The 24,822-nt window shown below is 46.8% G+C and overlaps 1 protein-coding gene across 1 annotated transcript in view; it reads right to left on the reverse strand.

Moving 5' to 3' along the window:
• Positions 1 to 24,822, reverse strand: part of ZNRF3 (zinc and ring finger 3) — a 148,455-nt gene that overhangs the window by 32,953 nt on the left and 90,680 nt on the right. Inside the window, exon 2 of the mRNA XM_068563441.1 lies at positions 24,532 to 24,657. Within this exon, the coding sequence (XP_068419542.1) occupies positions 24,532 to 24,657 (126 nt within the window). The remainder of the gene's footprint in view (positions 1 to 24,531; positions 24,658 to 24,822) is intronic.

A 24,822-nucleotide genomic window follows, 5' to 3' on the forward strand; every position in this document is an offset into this window, starting at 1 on the left:
TAAAATCTTCCAACTGAAGTGTTGACACCTAATTTATACTTAAAGCACTGTGCAGGTGCACCTTGAGTGGCCAGTGCCTTACATCTTTGGCCTTCAACAAACCCTCAGATTTCTGCCTGGAAAACGCCCCACTTCAGGAATGGAAATAAACGAGCAGGCTCCTGAGCTGGGCCGAGTCCGTCTCTGCCACCCATCAGCTCTGCCCCCAAAGACCATTTGTGGGGGCAGAGCACCGCTGTCTCAGTTTATCTAGAATACAGGGACCAGACCACCTTTCTCTCTAGGCAAGCGTTACGTTTCTCTCCCATTTCAAGTCTCCTGGATGAAAATGAGTTGCAGAGGTGGCTTTGTGCACTGCTGTGCACACGCCCGAGGACATGGGGGAGCCTCACCCAGAGGGGAGGGATGTTTCTCCAGCTGAAGTCACGTTTCTGTGAGGTACAGCAGCCCCCCACTGCTCCCAGCCCACCCCAACGTAAGCCAGCTCTCTCTCAGCCGGGGCAAGTACTTTAAATCAGAATATGAAAAGTCTTATTTGAAACTCCTTGGTTAATCAGTAATCACTTAAATACTAAGAGGTCACTCACGTATTAAGGAACAAATACACTTCTGTTTCCACTGCCTCTAACAGGTAATTTGCAAAAATCCCTAAATTCAAGCTTTACCTCAAGTCTCATTAAATTAACCCTTGAATTTAAGTTCCTTAAATTAACCTTCATTGAACAAGTGAAAGGATGGCCTCATTCAGGCTTTTCCTACTATAATTATTCAGTGTAGCAAGACTTTACTTAGTAGAACAAACAAAGGAAGTGGGTTCTAGTATAACCTTTTATTTGCTAGCGCTCCCACCCCTTGCCCTGGCAAAGCCTTGCTTCCCATTCACTTTTTTCTAAAGAGAAAGTTCTTTAGCTCATTGCAACCTGTCTCCACACTTGAGTCTTCTGTAGGTGGTCAGACACCGCTTCACCTTCCCAAATGCACTGATCGCGGGCTGAGAGGGCGCTTGGGTGGTCTGGTCTCTAGATTCTGAAGTGAAGGCAAGGTCAACGCACCGGGAAGCTCTGCATGAACTGTGACCGCGGCCTTTGCCAGGACCACAGACACAGGGATGATCAGCTGACCTCTTGCAACATTATTTAGTTCAGAATAGAAGATACAAGTCTCATCAGCCAAGCCAGTCTGCACGTTAATCAGTTTTGGGTTGTTTTTTTCCCCTTTCCTTCCTTCCCTTCTTAAAGCCACTGGGAGAGGGCAATAAGTCTGGAAGGAAGGATGTTAACTCGAAGCAATACACCAAAACAGGACTAAGTTTCAATTAAACTTTGGGTTTCTTAGGCTACAACTTAGCATTAAAACAAAAACAACAAAAAAAACCCACACGGTAAGTTTTCGGCAATTATTAGAATAAAGATTTTGCATATAGTACATCCTTTTACATCACATAGCACATTATATAACTTTTAGAGGATTTGAAAGCAGTTGTCACCAAATAGTCAAGTAGATAATATTTAACAAGATACCTAAAATAAGCCGTTAACTTTCTGCAAGACTTGAGTGCTCTTGTTTTATTACTTGGCAGATAGGACATATATGGTAGCGAAGTGCCGTTTGATGGTTAGAAAGTGACAGGAATCACAGGAATCAAGAGCTCACACCTCACGCGGCAGATGTGCTGAAGAGCAGGTGCCGGAGCAGGTAGGTGCGGAGGCAGGCACACTGTGACGTGGTGAGGGGTGTGGGAATGTTTCCCTCTTTTTTTCCAGGAACCTTGAACCTGGGCTCTCAGCTCAAGGCAGCCTATGTGGAGAGACATCCCACTCACCCTCCCACCCCTGTTTATTGGTCTTGCGACGCACGTCACAGGCTGCACTCAGCCTGTTGTGTGTGTGTGTACTTGCTGGTGTCCTCTGCATCCCTCCACTGCCTGTGAGCCCCCTGTGGGCAGGGGACTTGTCTATCTGAGTCACCACTGTATCAGCAGCGTTTAGCAGAAGACCTGGGATATAGGAGGTACTTAATAAACAGAGGAATGAAATCTAAAGATGCAGTCGGTTCTTCTACATTGAGCTACAAAAGGGAGCCGCTTAGAGTCAAGCTCGTTGCATCCTTTCACCACTGCTGGGAGCCTTGGGTGTCTTTGCTTCTGGTCACATGAGGGGGTTGCAGTAAAATGGTCTACAAGCTTTTGTCCCCATCCTGGCTTCTGTGCAGTGCGCTGCTGAGCTGCCCTGGCTCAGGGATCCCACAGACATGAGAAATCACATCACCCAAGCCTGCCCGACAGCTCAAGCAGCCCACGGGGCTACTGCTCCTGGAGGAAAGGGCTGAGGGCATGTAGGGCATTAACAAATGACTTCAGATGACTGAGTGACACCAAAGATGCCACTACTATTAAACTGCCTTGTTAAAAAAACAAACAAACAAACAAAAAAAACAATTAAAAAAAGTGGCGGGGAGGGGGGAGCACAAAGCAAGAAAAACAACAGTGGTAATTCGAGTGACATTTCTCAGCTCTTCCTAGGGGCAAGATTTGGGCGAGGATCCTCACTGTTGTTTCAGCCCTCGCACGTCTGTGTGACTTTCTGGCAACATGGAAATAACCAGGGCAAGAGGAAAAATACAGGGAAAGATATTTAGGGAACAATATTAAGACTATGCAGACTTTTGCACTGTTTTGTTCTGTTTTTTTTTTCTCTTCTGAGCATGGAGATATTTTAACATTATTAACAATGCTAGGCTGTTCTGGGAAAGACCATCACCAATATTCTGTGACGCCTGTGGTTGCTTATGTTAGATAACAGTACCCACTCCAACCCAGACCCACCTCACCCAGTTCCTCATGCTAATGGAGTGAAGCATCATTGCCGTAAATCCACTATCGTTCAGTTTTCTCCGTGTCATAGCTACACCGGCAATTGAAAATCTGTGATAGAATTCGGTTCCTGACATGTGAATCCCTTCCCAAGCCCACTGTCATCACAAGTTTAGCAGGCAACGGTTTAAGCTGTTCATTAGGTACAAGTTGACATGCAAATGATCATATACCCTCCTTTCGGTCTGATACAGCTTTAAATTAGCTGTGAGTGTGTAACATGGCCAAGATTTTCTATAACAACAAGGGTCAAGTTGCTACCACATTCTGTCACCTAAGCACCACACTCCCCGAAGAGCGACAGGATAAATGGAGGCCATGGTGGGAAGGTTTTCTTTTGTCTTATCTCTTTAAAAGGATCAACGTGGCCTCTAAAACCTTAGTTGTCTTTTTATTTCTGGATCTACCCGTTTCCCAATGACTTTAAGTAGTTTCTACAAGCCCCAATGAAAACTGAAGCACGAATGCGAGGTTGGAACAGGGCCAGTTGCTGGCACTGACAGGATACTCTCCACCGGCATCATCTTGCCAGGCAGCGGATGAGCTACAGCGGCCTAACCACAGGCATGGCGCGGTAAGACAGACGTCCTAGGGTTCCCTGAAACCTCACTTCAGACAGTCTGAGCAAGCTGAGGGCTTGTGGGAAACAGACGCAGCGGACACGTCCCTCTGGCACATGACAGCCAGGAATGGGTGGCAGGGCTGGGCTCCTCCCCAGTGGGGGGCGTGGACTGTCGGTCAGGAATCTGTCTGTCTGTCCTGTTACACATGCACAAGTGGAAGAAGAACTGCCGTCTGTAGGCTCAGCTTCTAATTCAAAGGACAGAACTAACGGGCAAAGAGGAGCTGGGGTGGCCTAGAAAGAGCAGGTCTGAAGTTACCTCAGGACCTGGACAGAGCCAGGAGGTGGCTGTGGGTAAGTCTCCTCCCCAAGACTGAGTGTATTCGTCTTAAAGGCGGGTATCAACTGGCTCCCGGAGCTGTGAACACCAGAGGACACTCTATCTGGACAGAGTGCGGCCCAGGGCTCAGCACGGAACAGCAGCTCAGGAGAAGCGTGCTTCACACATTTGACTCCAAAAAGTGTAATTTCCCCTTATGAACTTTTAAAGTCACTCAGGCACAAGCATCCAGTGAACTTAACGATGAATAAGGTAACAGCCCTCAATTGTGCATAAAATGCTCAGGCACACAAAGTTCTCACACGCCCTTCACACACTTACCAACGTGAAGGACGAAGGGTGCCTCAAAGATCAGCTAGGAAAAGGCACATCACCCGTGCTCATGGTAATTATCTAGAATTGTCTTAAATTGATTCTATCATTTACCAACAGCCTTATACTTCGGGCCCAGAGAACACTGCTCATTTGCCTTTTTAGGACAAAAGAGTAAAAATGAGAGAGATCATCTGTTCTAGCCCCTGAGGGTCCCTGGGCAAGTCAATGATGTACCCACAACAAAACAAAACGGGTGTATGTGGATTCTCTACACACACGATACTTCCGGATAATCAAGAACTAAGAGGTGATCAGTCTGAAAGGAGCATAGCCCCTCTGCTTCATGGTTAAGATCGAGAAGCACAGACTCATGTGCAAGGCTGAAGACATAAGAGGGTCCCACAACCCAGTGCCAATTCGACCTTGGCCTTGGCACCTCAGAGCTGCAGTTCCCCCTCACTGCTTTGCATTTTGTTCTCACTGTTCTCCTTCAGGACTTAAGAAACTTCACTTGCAGTCTAAGCATGGATTTGAGCATCTCATGGGGCGGGGGGGCAGCCTGGGATCCAACTTGGCCAACAGCTTCAAACGACCGGCCAATCCAGGTGACCCAGCTCTTGGCCCAGACCGAGCTCTTTGTTTTGGGTTAGGCTGGTGGTGGGGTCCCCTGGCTGCGGTGGGCCCACATTGTCAGCTTGTTGCTTCTTTCCCAAAAGAGGATCTTGTTACAAAGAGAAGCTGGAAATTTCTTTGCACACAAGCAGAGACATGGCGGCCCTGCAAAGGCCCCAGGGTAAGGATTAAAGAAAAACAAAATAGAAACCCTTCCATCTCTAATTAGGGTCTTCATTTGCCAAAGTGCCATTCCCCAGCAGGAGAATTTACATTCAGGCCGTTGCTTGGAGTTACTTGGAAAACGTCTCCCAGCAGGTTGGTTCCTCGGTTCAGGGTCCTTTGAGCCAACAGTTTCTGGTTACTTGGAGGAGAGCTGCCTGCATATTGTTTTAACTGGCCTGGCTTCTGCAGCCAGCTTAGCTGTGTGAACAATCTCCCATTCAGAATCCAAAGATAAAAGCACAGTTTGGTTGAAAAATCTTTTTTTCTTTTCTAAACTTGGGAATTATAGGTTTTGGAACTGGCACTACTTCTCTCATACACAAGAGTGTTTTCCCCCTCCGCCTTGGTTCTCCGCCAGCAAAGGCTGCATCCTGGAGCCCGGCCAGCCGCCAGCCCCCACTTCCTCGCCATTCACACCATGGGGCTGGTGGCAGCTGGCCACGGAGGCGGACAGGAGCTCCCCACTTGCAAGGGGTCAACCACAGAATAGTGTAGCCAGCTTGCTGGACCCCTGTGGCCAGCCTAGGAACAGCCTTGGAACCTTCTGTGCAGTTAAGTATCATTCTTTGTATCCACAACAGCACATCTTCCAACATATCGAGTCTCCGAGAGCCTGGCCCAGGAAGCAAAATTTCTCTTTCTTTCTGGAATTCTCTGGACAACAGTAAATTCTAAACCAAGACCAAGTAGTAAGATATGCTTGTATAACTTTCTATGTGTAAGAAAATGTTAGCTGATGATGAATTAAGGAGCAAGTGCAAAAGAGAGAGAAGAGACACCAAAAGCGCAGGCCACAAAAGGAAAAAAAAACTGGAGAATCTGGATTTCAATTCAATTAAAAAATGGGCAAAGGACTTGAATAGTCCTTCTCCAAAGCAGATATACAAATAGCCAATAAGCACATGAAAAGATGCTCAGCATCACTAATCATTAGGAAAATGCAAGTCAAAATCACAGTGGAAAACCACCTCACACCTCTTAAGATGACTATTCCACAAAACAAAACAGAAAACAAGAAGTGTTGATACAATGTGGAGAAATTGAACCCTTGTACATTACTGGTGGGAATGCAAAATGGTGCAACTGTTGTAGAAAATGGAATTACCATATGACCCAGCAATTCCACTTCTGGGTATATACCCAAAAGAACAAAAAGTAGGGTCTTAACGAGACATTTGTATATGTGTTCATAGTAACATTATTCACAATACCCAAAAGATGGAAACAACCCAAATGTCCATCGAGGGATGAATGCCTAAACAGACATGGTGTATACATACAGTGGGATATTACTCAACCACAAAAAGGAAGGAAATTCTGATACGTGCTACAGCATGGATGAACCTTAAAGACATTATGCTAAGTAAAAAGCATATAAAAGGACAAATATTATATGATTCCACTTACATGAGGCACCTGGAGTAGTCAAATTCATAGAGACAGAAAGTAGAATGGTGGCTGCCAGGGGCTGGGGAGAGGGATGAACGCGGAGTTAGTATTTAACGAGTACGGAGTTTCAACTGTAGAAAATGAGAAAGTTCTGGAGATGGATGGTGGTGATGGTGGCACAAAATGTGAATGTACTTAATGCCACAGAATTGTACGCTTGAAAATGCCTAAAATGGTAACTTTATGTTATGTATGTATTGAACCACAATTTAGAGAGAGAGAGAGAAGATTCAGGGTAAAAAGAATTAGCGCCACAGGGAAGGGAAATTAGAGCCCTGTTTGTGTTTTATGTTGGCCGGGCAAGTTCTACCAAGTACCACTTTAGTTTAATCATGTAAAACTTCTCTGGGATTTTACATTTTAAGGCCTCTGATACGTTGTTTTATTCCTCTCTTTTACTTAAATTGCCACAGAATAGCAATTTACAGCAACATCATAGAAATGTCCAAATTGGGAATCTATTTCTAGGCCTAATCACATCCTGGTTCCCTCTGCTGGGACCACGTGCCCCTCCCCTCCACTGTGTGTTCCTCTTTTGCATACCTCTTGACACACTCCCTGGAAATGCCTTCCCTACCAAGGGGATCTCCTGTCTACTAAAACCACGCGGCTGGGTCAAGTCGCTCTTTCTGACCCACCCTGGGACACACCAAGGGTTATTGCTACTCCTGCTGGCCCCACTCCTGGCGTTTGCTCCTGCATCCCTTTCTTACCCCAAACCCATTCTTGAAAGTTCAGTTTCACCTCTTCTGTGAAGCCTTCCCTTGCTAACACACCACGAACCCAGAAAGACTTTTAAGAGAAAGCAATGTATAAGCAAAGACCTGAAGGAGTCCATCCTGATTTTCTCCCCATGACGGCCTTGTAGTGCCCAGAGGGTGGTTGGAGCCCTGTGGACACCCCGAAGCTACCTCTGTCGATCAAGGGACCATGGCAACCAGGGCACAGGAGTATGTGGGAAGCTGTAGTTCTGAGCCATCAGGTAAATTTAACATCCTGTACACATCCACACCTTAAATGACAAACCCTGGCCCAATAACTGAATAAACCTTCTTGGTAACAAAAAAGATTAATTGGCTCCCTATACTATCACAGCCACAGAACTTGGACAAACAACAGAACTGAATTGGAGAATCAATTTCGAGTGGTGAGAGACATGCAATTCTCCTAATCCTTCTACTAAAGCTGCCAACAAGGATAGTCGTTAGCATAACTGGTGAAAAACCAATAACCTTCTTCTGAAGAACTGCTAAATTCAAGTCAAGAGCCATCACCAATGCACTCTCCACCTGCCATCCCACGCCCGTCCCATTTAGTTCTGTCCTGAGAACACACAGAAAGAAAACGGTGCTCATTCATTCAGCCTTGAAGTACTACGCCCAAGTTAGGCCTGACACTGGGGAGAAAGGAAAGACAGAAAACCCAAAAGGTTCAAATGAATCAAGAACCCTAACCTCTCTTTCCTAGTTTCTTCAAGACACGTGCCTGACACCTAAAAGGGCCAAAGTAAATCACACCACCATTAATTTCTGCATGTCGAGGTAGATAAAGAATCTCGAGAGAGTTGGCTCAGAACCTGGAATGAGGGAAGCCATCACCTCCAGGAGCATGCACTCGGGTGAACAGCTATCCCTGGACCGCATGGCCACGGGCCAGACTCTGAACAGCTCAAAGTCTCCAACTGCCACTAGTAAGAATACAATTTGGAGCATGTACTCTGCCCACCAAACAGGACATGGTGATGATGACATTTTTTAATACACAGAACTTGTGCCATCCTTGCATGTCCTTCCTCATCATCTGAGTGTGCAAATGAGAGAAGTACCATTTCAGATAGTTTTGTAAAAAGGAAAGAGATACAGTTTTTATAGAAGGGGCAAATGAGCAAGAGAAAAAGAGGAGGTACGATCAAAATATTACAAAAGGTAAAGATAGGTAGCAAATCAACAGCTGGAGAAACATCCAATTTCCCACACATGCTCAGGAAGCTCAAGGCAGAAATTAACATCTTGGGCTCCAAGCGAGGGGGGCAGGCTTGACATTTGAAAGGTGAGCTCTCAGAGGACATTCACATTTTACTTCCAGCATCACTGTACAGCAGCCCTCCCAGATGGTTAACATTGATTCTGTCTCTCCAAACAACGTGAGAGGCTCCACTCCTCTGCATTATTCAACAAACAAGCAAAGATGAAAGTCAAACCTGGAGGTGGGGGGTAGGGTGACTGCTCCGGCATCCGTGGTCCTGGAGGAGTGAGCAGATACCCCCTCACCCTGGCTCTGGGGACAGGAAGCCAGTGCCACCTGCCTTGACTCCATTCTCTGCTGACCCCAAAGGCTAACGGAGAAAGTCCCACATGGCCGGCCAGTCCCACGACCTTCCTCAGTCCAAGCCTCCTCTTCCTTCCCCTCTCCTACCCCCAACGAGGCCACCTCTCTTCCAGTTATAAGGGGCTTAGGCTTTGTTCTTTCCTTCAACTTCAGGAAGGCTCCCAAAAGCTCACCACCTGTAATCTCTACATCCCATCCAAATCTAGCAGGGGCACGTGAGACGGGCGTGCACGTGCACTCGCCTGCCCTGTGCACGTCCACACGCTCTGCTGAGGGTATTTCTGCGAGGCTGCACAGCCTCACTCGGCAGAGGCAAGGTTTTCCTCCTGGCAAGCGAGGGTCAGAGGCCTGGCTCGGAGGAGCTGCTTATTGTGTGGCCGCCTGGGGCGGGCAGCTCAAGCGCCGGGAGGGGAAAGGTTCCCTTTGAAGCACATGGCGCTGAGCGCTTCCCAGTGACCATGGAAACAGGCGCAGTGGGTTCCCAGCCTGAGAACCAGGGAGAGCAGCCATGATTCAAACACAAAACACCCACTGGGTCTGAAAAGCAGACAGGAGGGGCTGGGGTGAGGGGCAGGCGGCTGGGCTGGCAGGAACTGAGCGGCTCCCTGGTAGGAAAATCTGGCCAGTGAAGCCAAGCAGGTTCACAGGGTTTCCTTTTCATTCCCGAGGCTTTCTTCTCGCTCCCGTCACTGCCCCTCGGGTCCTATTCAGCACCTCATCAGATCAGTAGAGCCGGGCCTTTGGCTGGCCTGCTGGCGGCGGGGCCTGGAACCGGGAGGGAGGTGATCAAAGGGGCCGCTGGTGCAGCTACCACCCTCCTCCCGCCAGCCCTCCCGCCCTCTTCGGATGAGGCCCTGCCAAGGTGATCCAGTGGAAGCCACTGGGGGAGGGCAAGGAAGAGAGGGAGTTTTCACGTCTGCCGTTCTGTTAGAAGAGACACAAAGCACAGCTTGAATGGAGGAGACATGCCACTAGCAGGTCAGAGAAACCTCCTTCTGGGATGTCTCTGCTCTTAAACCAGGAGACCCAGAAGCCACCTAGACTGATGCACTTGGGGTGCACCTGGATGCCCAGCCTCCCTGAGACATGCTACTTCCGGGTCCTCTTTTATAGTTGTCCACCTCCTAACCCTCGAGATGGATGAAGTTACACCGAAAAAGTTATCTGAGATGCTATGCCCCGTCTCTTCAGCGTTCCAATTTAAAAGGGGAGAAAAAGCTATCCGGGATTTTTTCAGCAAGGAAGAGGAAGCTATGTGATTAGAATCTGTTAAGGAGGAAAGATCTCTCCCTTACTGATAAGTATCTTTCCTCTCGGGTCAGATGGATCAAAGTCCAACAGCGTCCTACTGGGCACAGGGCCAGGGTCAGTGAGAGAAGCGAGCCCACTTCTCGGCCAGGCCTTGTCGCCACCACCGAGCAGGGGAGGCTTTGGCCCTGACCAGCAGCTCTTGAGGAAGGCAGTGTTTGGACAGGCCTGTAATTTGAAAAGCCCATGAGGTGCGTTCTCCCTTGCTTACCTTTGTTGGGCTGCCAAAATATTTACTTGACTTCTTAACTCTAAATCTCTGAAACACACCTGCATTGCCTAAAACAGGCAATTTTCTTATTTTCTCTCATTCATAGAAGAGAACCCAACCTAAGCAGAGATGACAATAGCAGAGGGGGATAAAGAGGGTGGGGGCCTGGTAAGAGATGCAGCTTTATAGAATACCACCTTCTTAACATAATACAATGCTTAAGGGATGGGTGTATACTGCATTTGTCTTTTTTTTTGGTGGTGGGGTGGGGTTCGTTTGCAGGGCAGTGTGGATAGCTGAAAGCAATTCTACAAGTAATCCTTTTGCAAAACAAACTGATTCTACTTTGACCTTTAGGGAAGAGTCCATTTCCATGTCAAGTAAACATTCTGTGTGGTAGCCAATTGCATCCAGTCTCCTATCTATCGATCCATAGATCTATCCATCTTAACATAATCATGATATAAAGGCTAACTGCACTGTAATATGAGCAGAGGAACTCAAGACTATATAACAGGAAAAATGGGGTGCTTGAACAGCAAACATTATTTGCAGGGTCTTAGATGAATTTCAGATGCTATAAATGACACAGAAATAACTACAAGAACTTTTTTCCCTTTTCTCGGTGCTTCTGGCCTCATGAGAAAGAACTTGGGAAAAGTCTCAGGTCTAGCAGGCATGAAGTCACTGCACCACCAGCTCCCCTGAAGTCAGGCCTTCCAGACAGGCTGCGGGTTACGGCTAGAGCTCAACGGAAGGTCCCTGCACTGCCTGTTGGTGTGCTCTTAGGAGCACAGCATCCTGGTCGATGACCCTCAACCCTGAAGACTGTAGCTACACCCTCTTCTGAGAACAGGGGCGTGGCCATCAGTTAGGGGGAATTATTTTCACAGTCTGGTGCTCATCAGTAAACCTTTGAGAGAAAAATTATTTTGGAAACATTTCAAGATCTTGAGTGTTCTAAAATGGGACCTTTGGGCTATTGTCTTTTCAAAAGCACTAATAGCACAGCGGAGGTGGGAGCCTTACTGACAGCTGTCACTCGCCTACGTTCTTTCTGTAGCATTTCAAAATTGGCTTTTCTTTTCCCTTTATTTTGGTAGACTGTCTTGTCTCCCCTACTTAAACCTGACAGAATATAACCTTAAACCCTACAGAAATCGGGTCCCTAAGTCTGGTCAGCAGGAGTACCCACTTTCATGGGCATTTGCTGGGATGCTAGGAAGTAGCAGGCCAGTCTCTTCCAGAACCATCATTAGCTAAAAAAAGGAGAAGCCTGGGCAGTAGCTCTGCTGCCTTTCCATATATTTAACCCAGCCATCCAGCTACTGAGCTGGAACTGAAGGAGTCTTGACCACTGCATGCCCCGTGCTGGACCAGCCACCTGCCATAGGATACGTGGAGACTGTAGTGGCTCAGATGACCCCGGTGAAATCAAGGGATCTGGAGGGCAGCTCAAGACAAGGACTGGCGATGAAGAGAGACCAGTGCTTCCTGGCCCTCTGTTAGCTTTAAGCTTCTGGAGGGAAAGAGAATAAATTCTTTATTACAAATCCCAGAAGGGCCTTAAATATACGACCATGTAAAATACCACACTAAGGATGACTAGTGGGTCCCAGTGAAAGAATGAGCTTTCCATCCTGTAATACACCACAATGGAAAAGAATATGAAAAAGAATATATATATATATATGTATAACTCAATCACTTTGCTGTACAACAGAAATTGATACAACGTTGTAAATCAACTATACTTCAATAAAATTAAAAAAAAAAAGAATGAGTTTTCCAAAGGTTTCTTAGGTATGACACCAAAAGAAAATAGATCAACTGAACTTTGCTGAAATTTAAACTTTTATGCTTCAAAGGACACTATCAACAAAGTGAAAGAAACCCCACAGAATAGGAGAAAATATTTGCAAATCATGTGTCTGATAAGGGACATGTATCTAGGATACATAAAGAACACTTATAACTCAATAATAAAGAGATAAATTACCAATTAAAAAATGGGCAAAGGATCTGAAGAGATATTTCTCCAAAGAGGATATACAACCCTTCAATAAGCACATGGAAAAGATGTTCAACATCATTAGCCATCAGGGAAATGCAAATCAAAACCACAATGAGATACCACTTCATACACACTAGGATGGCTGTAATCAAAAAGACAGATAATAACAAGTGTTGGCTAGAATGTGGAGAAATCATACACTGCTGGCGGTAATGTAGAATGTGTGACCACTTTGGAAAACAGTCTGGCAGTTCTTCAAAGGTTAAACAGTTACCATATGACCTAGCAATTCCACTCTTAGTTATTTACCCAAGAGAAGTGAAAACCTATACCTACACAAAATCATGTACACAGGGACTTCCCTGGTGGTCCGGTGGTAAAGAATCCACCTTACGATGCAGGGGAAACGGGTTCGATCCCTGGTCAGGGAACTAGGATCCCACATGCCATGGGGCAACTAAGCCCGCACACCATAACTACTGAGCTCGTGCGCCTCAACTAGAGAGCCCACACGCCACAATTACAGAGCCCATGTGCCCTGGAGCCCGCGTGCCACAACTAGAGAAGAGAAAACCCACATGCCACAACTAGAGAGAAGCCCGTGCGCCACCATGAAGAGCCCGCGCACCTCAACGAATGTCCCGCATGCTGCCACAAATGTCCAGCGTGCTGCAACTAAGACCTGATGCAGCCTAAAATAAATAAATAAAAAAGAAATCTTAAAAAAGAAATCATGTACACAAATGTTCACAGATCATTCTTAGTAACCAAAATGTCCATCAACTGATAAACAAGCAGTAAACACACAATGAACTATTATTTGGCAATAAGAAGAAACGATGTACTGTTGCTTGCTGCTACACGGATGAACCCTGAAAGCATAATGGTAAACAAAAGGAAACAGATACAAAAGACCACGTTCTGCATGATTCCATTTATACGGAATGTCCAGTATGGAAGGGAGATGACGGCTCAGTGGTAAGGGGCTTCTTTTTGGGTTGATGGAAATGTTCAGACATCTGATAAGGGACTTGTATCTATAATATATAAAGAACATGAAAATACTAAAATTGATTGTGGGTGGTAGTTGCACAATTCTATGAATATACTAAAAACCACGGGACACTTAGAAAAAAAGAAGCCTTCATGTGGGAACAATCTGATCAGTCATTTCTGTTCTATTTCTGTATAGAGTCCAATCATCTATTTCTTGAACAGAAATGGGTAGAAAAGTTTTGGTGGTGAAACAATCTTGGGTAACTGAAAGTTGAAATAGGCTTAGTAGTTGGTTTTAACCACAGTATACATTTCCTAATAAAAATTTTGTGTGCGTGCTGGAATGGAGTGAAACTTGAATATGGCACTTACAATAATGAACAGATTCTGAAAGCAGCTCCCCATGCTGACAGAGTTGGGGCAGGGTTATGATATACTCACTAAGTGGGAGAGGATGAGGATTAACTAGGATTCCCTGCTCTAAAGAATACCACAAACAGGCATTTGCTTTGTTGATTTACCGATGGATTAATTCTTTTAAATGTGTTCGCAAGCATATTTCACTTAACTCTGGGACTGTGTTCTAAAACAACAAAAATTAAAACAGTGTGGTATTGGCCCAAAAAGGGATACAGAACTTGACAGTAGATAACACAGGATGTGATTCTGTTACAGAATTCAGTAGAACAGAATATATTATTTTTAAAAGGAAGAAGGTACATAAAATGAAGGCAATGACAACTTTGAGAAAGAGAGAGACTCTACTTAGCCACTCCCTGATATTACACATCAAAATAAATTGAGTGACTTAAAGGTGTAATATATTAAAACCAGTGATCACAGAAAAAGCAGAAAAGGCAAAAATGATTCTAAGCTTGCAAGGGAGGGAAGAAAATAATTAAGTTTAAAAGCAATAGAAGAAATCATGAAGGAGTGATGACTGTGTAAAAATTTTAAACTTCTGCATGCCAAGAGAGCTAAAACAAAAAAAAATTAGTAAATAAAAGGGCCAGTTTAAAAATGTTCCAAAATGACAAGGAATTAATGCATTGCTATAAAAAAAAACCCCTACATTAAGATCCACCCATAAACGAGAAAGGGACCAGAATAGACAATTCACAAGAGAGGAAATTTAATTAGCAGATGGAAAAATGCTTGGCGCTTAATACTTGCTAATAATCAAATGCGAATGAAAACAATGAAGTACTATTTTTATCTTTCAAACTAGTAAAGAAACATTAACGATAACAGTCAATGTTAGCATTGTTTCTGTGGAAAATGGTTCACTCTTACTTCACTAGTGGCAAGGTAAACTGAGGGAACTTTCCTGAAAAGCAATTTGTAACTGTCTGCACCAAGAATCATTTAAAAAATGTTCATATCCTTTGATCTATAATCTCCTCCTGGAATATTACCATGAGAGAATAATTCAAAGAGGGAAAAAACCCCCAAAAACCCATCTTACATAAAGAAAGCTTTCAGTTTGGTTTCCTTGTAAGGACTAAAAATAAAACAGAAGCAATCTAATTACAGAACCCTGGGGGAATGGTCAACTATATCACGGTATGTTCTATTGTCATGTTATGCAACCAATAAAATGATAGGTTACGAAGATAATAGCAAACTGGTAAAATGACTAGCATATGTTATTAAGTTTGAAAAGGCAGAACAGATGTTCATACCTTCATAACAATTACGTTAAAAATCAGACTCGGGTTCCCTGGAAGACTGGAAGGGAATAAACCAAGATTGACAGTACATGTGTTAAAGGAGCAAAATTAAAGTTGGGTTTTTTCCTTCTACTTTTAAATTCTCCATAATTAATTGTTTCATGCAACAAATATATACCGAGTGCCCACTATATGTACCAGGCACTGTTCCTGACACTAGGAATATGAGAATTACACACTTAAAAAAAAAAAAAAAAAAAAAGACAAAGGGACCAGAAAATTTGTTAGTTACAAAAACAGTAAAATAAGTTAATGCTATAAATTTTGGGTATACCTTTAAAATTAGGGGTTATAAAAAATGTTAAGATTCTAGCAACTGAAACTCTAAAAAAAGGAAAAACACTAAGAAAATAACTCACTTAAAAAACCAATCTACTGGGCTTCCCTGGTGGCGCAGTGGTTGAGTCTGCCTGCCAATGCAGGGGACACGGGTTCGAGTCCTGGTCTGGGAAGATCCCACACGCCGCGTAGCAACTGGGCCCGTGAGCCACAATTACCGAGCCTGCGCGTCTGGAGCCTGCGCTCCGCAACAAGAGAGGCCGCGATAGCGAGAGGCCCCCGCTTGCCGCAACTAGAGAAAGCCCTCGCACAGAAACGAAGACCCAACACAGCCATAAATAATAAAATAAATAAATAAATAAATAAATAGCATTCCCTTTAAAAAAAAAAAAAACACCAATCTACTATGCTTACAAATAGATGAAAAAGAAAGCTTTTGAAGCTAAACACTTTAAAATTTGATTAAGAGCAAGCCAAGGTAACAAAAGTTCCTTGCATATTCCACATTCTTTTCTCTGAGGTTCAGTTAAGAGTTGATACATTTGTGAACATCTATCAGCAACCGGGTAAGGTGTAATAGTGAAGGCCAAGGGCTTTATACATGCCAAGAAACAGCCAAAGTTCTTCAGGCTGACTAGAATTTTATTGCATCCAGCAGTGCATAGAACTACTGGAATGTGTTGATACTCTTATTATTTTTATAACTAGCAAAAATGATGCAGAATTTAAAGGATTTCAGTATCCCAATTGTTTAGACTGCCTCGAACTTAAAACAGCACAGAAAGTATTAGAACACACAGCCCGAGGTCTGATTTGGAAAATAAGATCACCAAAGCTGAATGCTACCTTTTATCAGATGAAATATGGTGCTTTCTGTAAGGGGAACAAACACGAAAGACAGAGGACGAGGCAAAGAAGTGGCTTTTGTCCGCAGTCTGAGAAGGTCTTGTGACCAAGGTTAGCAGACAAGATCTGGCCAGTATTCCCGTTCCTCCACGTCTTCACCCAATGGGTCTCTCTGCCCAGGTTGGGCACCCAGGCGCCCTCCTGCACAGGTGCAGCTCAAGCGCCCTATACTGTGAGCTGGTCAAACCTCGTGCACAGGTTCTCCACGTAGATCGTTAACCAGTTACATGCAGTCACTGTCAAGACAGCCCCCCGCCAAATCTGAAATGCCCCTGGACGTGGCCAGAAACGCACTCGAGGGGCAGCCCGCTGCTGCTTATTTGGGTTAATTCACGCACACAGCCAGGTGTGTGCAAGACCCCTCTCTCTGAGAACCTTGAGCAGATGGGACTTTGGGGCTTATCTCCAGGTATGAGAGATTCAGGTCACCTGACTTGGGACTGGTACTATACATATTATCATGACTTAATATGTTAGGTTTTAACTTCGTTTATTATTCAAAATGGCCTCTCAAAAGTCGACAAGGTCATCAGCTGTTTTTGATGGTCTTTCTGCTGGCCCGTCACACCAGTCCTAGTCTCCTAGGACAGACTCATTTGTGGCCCCTGCTCTATTGAGAGCCTGGCTCAATCAGAGGGGACAATGGCCAGAAGGAGTGTTGTGAGCCAGGCTTCCCCTAGTCTGGGGAGATGGCCATCAGCCTGTGCTCCTTGGGTTGGCAGAAACATTATTTGTCCTATTCACTCGCTCTATCTTCAAAACTCCCTTAAGTCTTTCAGAGGATTTCAAATAATGGTTTCAGTTAGCGTTTTATAGCTGAAAATGTCTCAGACCTAGTTTAAGAAAAAGTCTTGGGCTTAATATAGCCTTTTAACCAAGAGGTTCTTGGAAGATTTAGGCATAGAAGAAAAGCATCAGATTAAAAGTTTGTGACTTTCAAATCAGACACATGACCTTAGAAGAAAAGTGGTATTCCCCGAGTTTTTCCTTTTTCCATTCATATCATGTCAATCTTTTCCTCCTGATCTGATTTCTTTCACTAAGTTCCTTTCTTGCTTTCCTTTTTAACCAAATATGGGAGTTATTTACCCAAGTACTCCTTAAAATAAATCTGAAGAGCCTTCCAAACTTCCTCTCCAACCAGAAACCCACCTCACCTCAGGAGTATGTTTAGAGAAGGGAGGAAATTGATATTTGTTGAGTATTCACACACTCCGAGAACTCTACACACATCATTTTTTTAATTGTCACAACTATCTTTACAGAGGGCAATATGGAGAAACGAAGACAAAGAGAGGTTAACTGGCCTAAAGTGAGGAGCGCGGAGGACTGCAGGGAGCCCAGATCGTGAAGCCACGCGGCACAGTTGCAAACTGTGCTCCCTGCACTCCTCACGTGGAAACACAAACGCGCTCTAACATTGATCGTGCACTTCAACGAACACACCACAGGACACCGTGAACCTGTCTCTGTACTGGAGGCCAGCAGGGCAGAGAAGCAAAGGATGAAGGAGGAAGTGGAATTTAAGGTCTTCTTAGGGAGAGAAAACGTGTCACAGAAAGACAGGGATTCTCAATGGTGACACTACTGACATTGGGGCCAGAATGTTCTTTGTTGTAGGGGGGGCTGGCCTGTGCTGTGTAGGGTGTTGAGCAGCAGCCCCACCCCCATCCTCTCCTGGATATTTTTTGTCTGAAAACCAAAAATGTCTCCAGATATTGCCAAATGTCCCCTGGGGCAGAGAGTGTGTGTGTGTGTGTGTGTGTGTGTGTGTGTGTGTGTGTGTGTGTGTGTGTGTGTGTGTGTGCGTGTGTGCGCGCGCGCGCACGCACGTGCTATGTACGCCCCCAGTTGAGAACCGCTGCAATAAGACACCTCGGGTAACATGCTCTGGGAAGGTGTGACACAGGTAAGTGTCCCAAGCACAGGTGCTCCCAAGGATACCACGGCAATGAGCTGCGGGTAGTCACAGTACCCTGAGCTCAGGTGTGTGGCAAATATCACACTCACTTCCCTGCCTCAAGAGGCCAATGCCTGTGACGGGGGCAGCTGCTCTGAGACCCTGCTCCAGTCAGCCACCACCTTCCCTTCAAGTCAGACCCTAAGATTTTAGTCCCACCATCGCTCTTGAGACAGAGCAGGGAATCTCATTCTCAGGAGCGCTAGGCTGGGCTCGGCCTAAGGGCCGGGGGACCCAATACTGTAGGAGACACCCATCTGTGACCAAACCCTGAACGAGAAGGGCACGACGAGCCCCCCGCTCCCTCCACCACCGCCCACCTCCAGAACTTTTCCACCTCCTCCTGAAACTCCGGCCCCGTTAAACTCTAATTCCTCATTCTCCCCTTCCCGCAGCCCTGGCAACCACCACTCTATTTTCTGTCTCTAAGGATCTGACTACTTAAGTAACAGCACTGTGAGTGCTGAAAGAAACTGAAGGATAATAAGGGAGGGAGGGAGGGAGGATGGGCACCAAGAGCTGCTAATTTGTGTTTCCAGCCACGCGTGAACCTGACACACACTCTCTCCCTGAGGTGCCTCGAGGTTCCTGTCTCCAGAGGTGGAAACGGGCAGAGGGGTTCAGGGACCATCCCAGGTCACATGGATTAAAGGGCTGGAACTGGGGTTTAAATTCAGGTTAGTTTGATGACTAAACCCCAGTCTTAACCATTATGTGTTCCCTCTCCTCCCAACCATCCTGAAAAAATTAAATTCCTTTGATTCTGTTTTCTGCCTTGCGGTCACTTGGGTCACTAAGGTCTTTGTTCTCTTTGAAGAAGTTACCTAGGCACTCCGAGGGCTGGATGTGGGTCGGTGGAGTGAACGCAAGGGTTCAGTTCTCCACCGACCACCCCCCCACCCACCACCGGGTTGCGCACTGCTCATCAGAAGAGCCAGGACTGCCGAGCTGCTCCCCGCCTCACAGGCACGGCGGTTCCCGGCAGTGTCCACCTGCCGTGCGCTCGGCCAGGCTGCTGCCGCAGGTGGAAACAGGAGAGGCGAGATGAAGAGCCGGGAAATCCGAGGGCGAACGCGAGGTGTCCTTGGCAACGTCACTGGCTAGAGCCTCACCAAAGCGTTCAAGAGACTTGACATCTGGGCCCATTCAGCTCCAGAAGCACCCACCAGCAGAGTAACCTGACCCTCCCCTCTCCCACCAGCCTAGACACACTGCCCAATGAACATCCCCACAACCTTCAGTGGCTCCCAGCTTCCTGGGGGATGAAGATGAAACTCCTGCATCCGAAACCCTCTTCCTGCCCCAGCAACTTTCAACGCCCCCCTGAGGAACTTGCTCCCGTTCTTCCCGCCCTCTTCCTGGAGGTTACGCGCCCGCCTCATAGCCCCAACCCCTCCGGCCCCGGGGACGTGCTTCTCCTCACTCACAACAACCACCGTCTGTGCCAGGGACTGGCCCTCGGTTCAGGGCAAGAGGAAGTGACTCTTGCCAGCACACAGGAACCAGAGCAGGCCCTTCCAAGTGGCGCCTCTCTGACCGACCTGGGCTAAACTGAGGCCATCGCCCAGCGGCTTGTGAGTGCACACGTGACTGGGTGACTGAGGGGGCTGCTTGGGGACGGTAGGCCAGCACTGTCCCCACCAGCTTCCTTCTGGAAGGCACACCTTCCACCCATGCCGCACACACGGCTGGGCAGTTGCAGTGTGCTCCCAGCCCCGGATCACAGCTGACCAGACTACAGGTGAGCACCTACCTGATCCAAGATGGGCCACTAAATCCCTTTTCTGGAATCCTTTAGACTTGAAACCAAGAGCGACAGGCCAAGGGATATTGGGGCGCTGTCCCCGACCAAGGAGGTGTTGGGGGGGGTGGGGAATAACGCAGATTCCCAGAAGACCTAAGCCCTGCGGTCGGCGGTTCCAGAGGAGCAGCAGCGCCCCCATCACGGGCTCCCTGACGACACTCAGGAGCTTCCAGAGCGGATTCCGCTTTCGGCTCAACACAGCTCAAGCACGGTTTCTATTCAATGCGACCAACGGTCCTTGCCCAGCCAGTGACTACTGAAACGCACCCGATTTTTATCTAGAAAAACCGGCAAAGGCAAAAGGAGGCAGGAGGAAGAAACCAGTGCTGATGCGGCGGCATGACAGTCCTGATCTCAGATTTCGGCTCAGCAATTGGGAGCCGTTGGATCTCAAGTTAGGTTGAGATCTCCTCATCGTAAGATGGGAATCTGGACACGGTCCCAGAGTTGGCCTGACAACGAGAGGAGACGCTGCTCGGAAAGCTCTCGGCATTCGGCGAGCACCCACCGCACGAGGGCTGTTCTTACACTCTTGCCGGCGTCCCCCGAGAGCCAGGCTCTGTATTCAGGGCCCCTCGCAGTACCCCCAACACAGTTACAAGGGCAGCATGAGCCCCAAGAACTGAAGTGACCTTCCCGAGGTCACTCAGCCAAAGCTGCATCTCTTTGACCTAAATCCCTTGCTTTTCTTGTCTTTCTACTAACTTTCTGCTCTCCTCCTAAGGACTGGCAAGAGCCAATTTCATGCCTGTTGTCCATCCTGCCCTTCAAAACCCTCCCTACGAGTCCACTCCAGCGTGGGGTGTGAGGGAGGGAGGCTGGTTTTCTTCCACATTTGGTGAATCTGGGCCAGGCGGGCTGTGTTAGATCTGAGCACGTCTTGTGTGTTCCCTGCCATGAGGCTCTCCATGAGGTGGAAGAGTCATAAGAACCACGGCTATTAAAGTCGACCTTCCAATGTCTTACCAATCCCGTAAGATGCTTAAATAATAAACACTGTTTGAACTGAAGGGTTAAAATGCCTGAGGCATAAACAGACTCCTGCACTTTGGGGATGGTTTAAGACCCTTACTTTCAATAGCAAGCTGCTCAGTAATGTCTATTTTTTTCTGTTTCAATCTCCGAGGACGTAAACTGTTGCAGGTTAACAGAGCCTTTCAAGGCTGCACCTAGAAATCCCCGAAAACTAGAATATCAAGGGGAGATTTTTAATATGATACAGAAGTTCAAAATGTTAGACAATCAAGGAGCCCAGAACAGCCTCTTCACATGAAGTGGAAAAGAAAGGCCCAGAAAGCGGAAGGGATTTGCCCGGGGCCTGGCCTGGTGCCCTGGCCTGCTATGTTCTGGGGGAGCTCACCCCCACCCCAACTCTGCCCCCCTAGCTGATCCGACTGTCTGCCCTGCCTCCTCCAGAATCAAAAAGATTATAAGGAGGGGATCATAAATCATTTTTCTCTCATGAGTTTATAGTGTTCCTTTTCTGAGGAGTTCAAAAGCACTCAGTAATAAACCGAGGTGATGAGTTTATGTCTTTCCCTTTTAAAATGAAACTTTATTTGAACTCCTGGAGAGGCATTTACGTTTTCTTAATTTAGGACATTCCTCTGTTATTTTCAACATTTCACCCCATGGCACTTTCTGTGGGCAGGTGGGTGATGGGGGTAGGTGATGGGGGAGGGAGAGGGGTCTGCGTCTGGCCCTCCCCCTTCTCCCCCAGGCTCCTCCAAACGCCTGACAGCATCCTCCCCACCCCCCCCTATGGTTTTCAACAAGTCTCAACATCTACACGGAGGAGGAGTCCCTCCGCCACCCCCACGGGGACTTGGCTGCAGCGTCTTACTTTTGTGCTTCTCTTAGCTGCCCACCTCCTTCTTGCCTTCACCACTAAGGGCAAGGAAAGGGTAGAAAACCATGCTGTGTGTCTGCAGGCGAGCAGGCCGCCCATGAGGACCACTTTGCTCTTCTTACCCTAGCCTCTTGCCACTGCCCTTGGGGGCTCAGAAAGAAAGAAAACACAGTTAGCGAAGTTAATAAAATTGAAGCTGGAAACAACTACACTTAAGAACGAGGTGAGAGAGCAGAAGAGAGGGAGGGAGAAAGAGGAAGAGGAAGGAGAGGGAGAGGGGGAGGGAGAGATGCCTGACTCTTTGTTCCTCCTGTACCAACCCAGGTTTTAAGCAAAAGCTAAACCGTCTTGCTTCGTCTGGCCCAAGCGGGTTGGTTAATGATTTTATTCACGTGTTAAGCCAAATTTCAGTAATTAACCACGTGCAAATACGGCCTGGCCACCACCACAGCCTCTCCAAACAGAAACATGCTTCTCCGAACACGGAGAAACATGGAGCAGGGTGCCGCTTCTGAGCAGGTACAACCACGTGCTTAGCTCCCGGGCCTCTGCATTCAATGAACACTTGGTGAATGAATAAACTCAAGAAATACTTAATGAGGCAATGTATGTTGAGGGTTTTTTATTCCCTCTGGCTTCACAGGCCGGCAGGCCAAACCATACAGAACCCTTCAAGTCAAACCACTATATGGTTGTCCCAGGCGGAGGAGGAGCAGTTGGGTTCCCTGAGGGACTTCAACACCACTAGGCCATGGGAGAACAGGGGGTGTCCCTGAGGGGCCCTGTTCCAACCCATTTACAGACATGACACACGCGTAGGTGGAGACCCACTGGACTGGGGCAAAGCAAAATTAAGCCGAGCTGCTGAGCCCTGCGTAGCAGCAGCTTAAGTACGGGAGAAAATATTCTATTAGGAGAGTGCTACCTACAAGGAAAGCACTGTTCCTAATCTTTGGATGGAGCTGGCATTTCTCCTAGGAAAACACTAATGTATACTCAAGGGGGTCACTGCTCTCTGAGCATCATTAGGCAGCTCTGGCCAACTATTTAAACGATGAAGTATCGGGGCCTGGGCTGCCTAAAACACGTTGATTCAACTTCAGGAATTATAAACCAAACAGGTAATAGTCCCTGTGGTTTTTTGTTTTTTGGGTTTTTTTTGGTTTTTTTTTTCTTCTCCTTCTATAAAAGGGCAGGGGAACTTGACAAGTGGTCGGAAGCTACTCAGAAGACAAGTGGGACGCAAACATCACAGATTAGATCCATGAGGGTCTCTTGGGCCAAAAGCCTTTCAGGAGACACCGGCTGGGACAGCTTTGACTGTGGGAAAGGCTCCCTACATCAAAACCACCTCTTCTCTGGCCTGAATCTCCTCAAGAGGTCAGAACCAGGACTGTTTTCCTCCCAGCTGTCTCTCCATTATACTTAAAACAGCAGCTTCTGAGAATATAAAAAATACCCAGGCAATAACACTACCCTTAGGATATACTACCTTTCCTCCAACCAAAATTCTAACAACTTTCTCCAAACCTTTCCCTTTAACAAAATGATCCAGTTTAAAACAGGTTGTTGGGACTTCCCTGGGGGCACAGTGGTTAAGAATCCACCTGCCAATGCAGGGGACACGGGTTCAAGCCCTGGTCCAGGAAGATCCCACATGTTGCGGAGCAACTAAGCCCGTGTGCCACAACTACTGAGCCCGCGTGCTGGAACTACTGAAGCCCGCGCCTACAGCCAGTGCTCCGCAACAAAAGAAGCAACCACAGTGGGAAGCCCGCGCACCACAACGAAGAGCAGCCCCCGCTCGCTGCAACCAGAGAAAGCCTGTGCGTGGCAACGAAGACCCAATGCAGCCAGAAATAAATAATTAAAAAAACAAAACAAAACAGGTTGCTATCTGTCATATTTTAAGATCACTGACAGATGGTTTTCCAAAGTAAATGTATTTCTGTCTTTTATCTTATACTGCAGCCAGAGGTAATGCTGACCCTTGAGGCTAAGAAAGTTTTTTTTTTTTTAGTACTTCTAAACGGAATAACAATAGCCAATGGCAGTAAACATTTCTGGAGAGCTTCCTCTGCTAGACATTTGTATCTCATCTCACCTGCTAACCATCCTATGAGGTAAGGTCTAATACAGGACCATAATTGCTGTCTGCCATTCTGAAACCAAAAAAGCTCTACAACCCCAAAGTCTTTTCAGAACTTACTTGGCAGCGAAACTTAATGGCCCTGAACTCATTTGGAGGCACAGCTGCCCTGAACTAACACGGGGCTATTTAGATTTTAGTTGTCCCACTCAATGTGAATATCCATGTAGTTTGCTACACAAATATGCATGTGTTTGGTTCCTGAGGACGGCCCCACATCTCCTGGGGGTTCCTTAATACAAAATATGTGCATCTTAATACCTTTCTAAATGCCTCAAATCTCAGAATTCTGAAATATCTGGCCCCAAGGGTGTAAGATAGGGATTGTGAATCTCTATTATCAACCCAGTTCACAGAGAAGAAACTGAGACTCCTCGAGGGGAAGTGACCTGCCCAAGGCCACACAGTGGGCAGGGTGGAGCCCACTCTGAGGTTGGCAGCTGCCATCAGAGTCCAAGCTTCTGGGTACCATGGGGGGCTGCTCCAAGACATGACTTCAGCCAGGAAAGAGTGCTGTGCCAGCAAGGCTCTTCTCCGTAACCGGCTATTTGAGGAATTGGGGAAATGAGGGTGTGGAGAACACCAATCAAAACGGGAGCAATTCGGAGGGCCTGGTGCTTACCTTGCCGAGGACAGTGAGGCATGGTTTCGGGTCCAGTTCTGGCTGTTCCAGCTTCACCACTCCTACCCAGCCATATTCATACAAGTCCTCTTCGTCATTGTTATTACACAGGCCCAGTGGGTGCATCTAGGAAACAAATGGAAAGAAAATTTCAGTAGGCAGGCTGCAGACCTGCTTGACTCCCGGTGTGCACGTCTCAGACTCGACAGTCAAAAGCAACCTCAAAACTTAAAGTTATATGGGGGGGATGCATTTTTCAACCCATTGAGTGGATCCTATTTCAGTACAATG

Source organism: Eschrichtius robustus, chromosome 14 (assembly GCF_028021215.1).
Source record: "Eschrichtius robustus isolate mEscRob2 chromosome 14, mEscRob2.pri, whole genome shotgun sequence".
NCBI classification, from domain to species: domain Eukaryota; kingdom Metazoa; phylum Chordata; class Mammalia; order Artiodactyla; family Eschrichtiidae; genus Eschrichtius; species Eschrichtius robustus.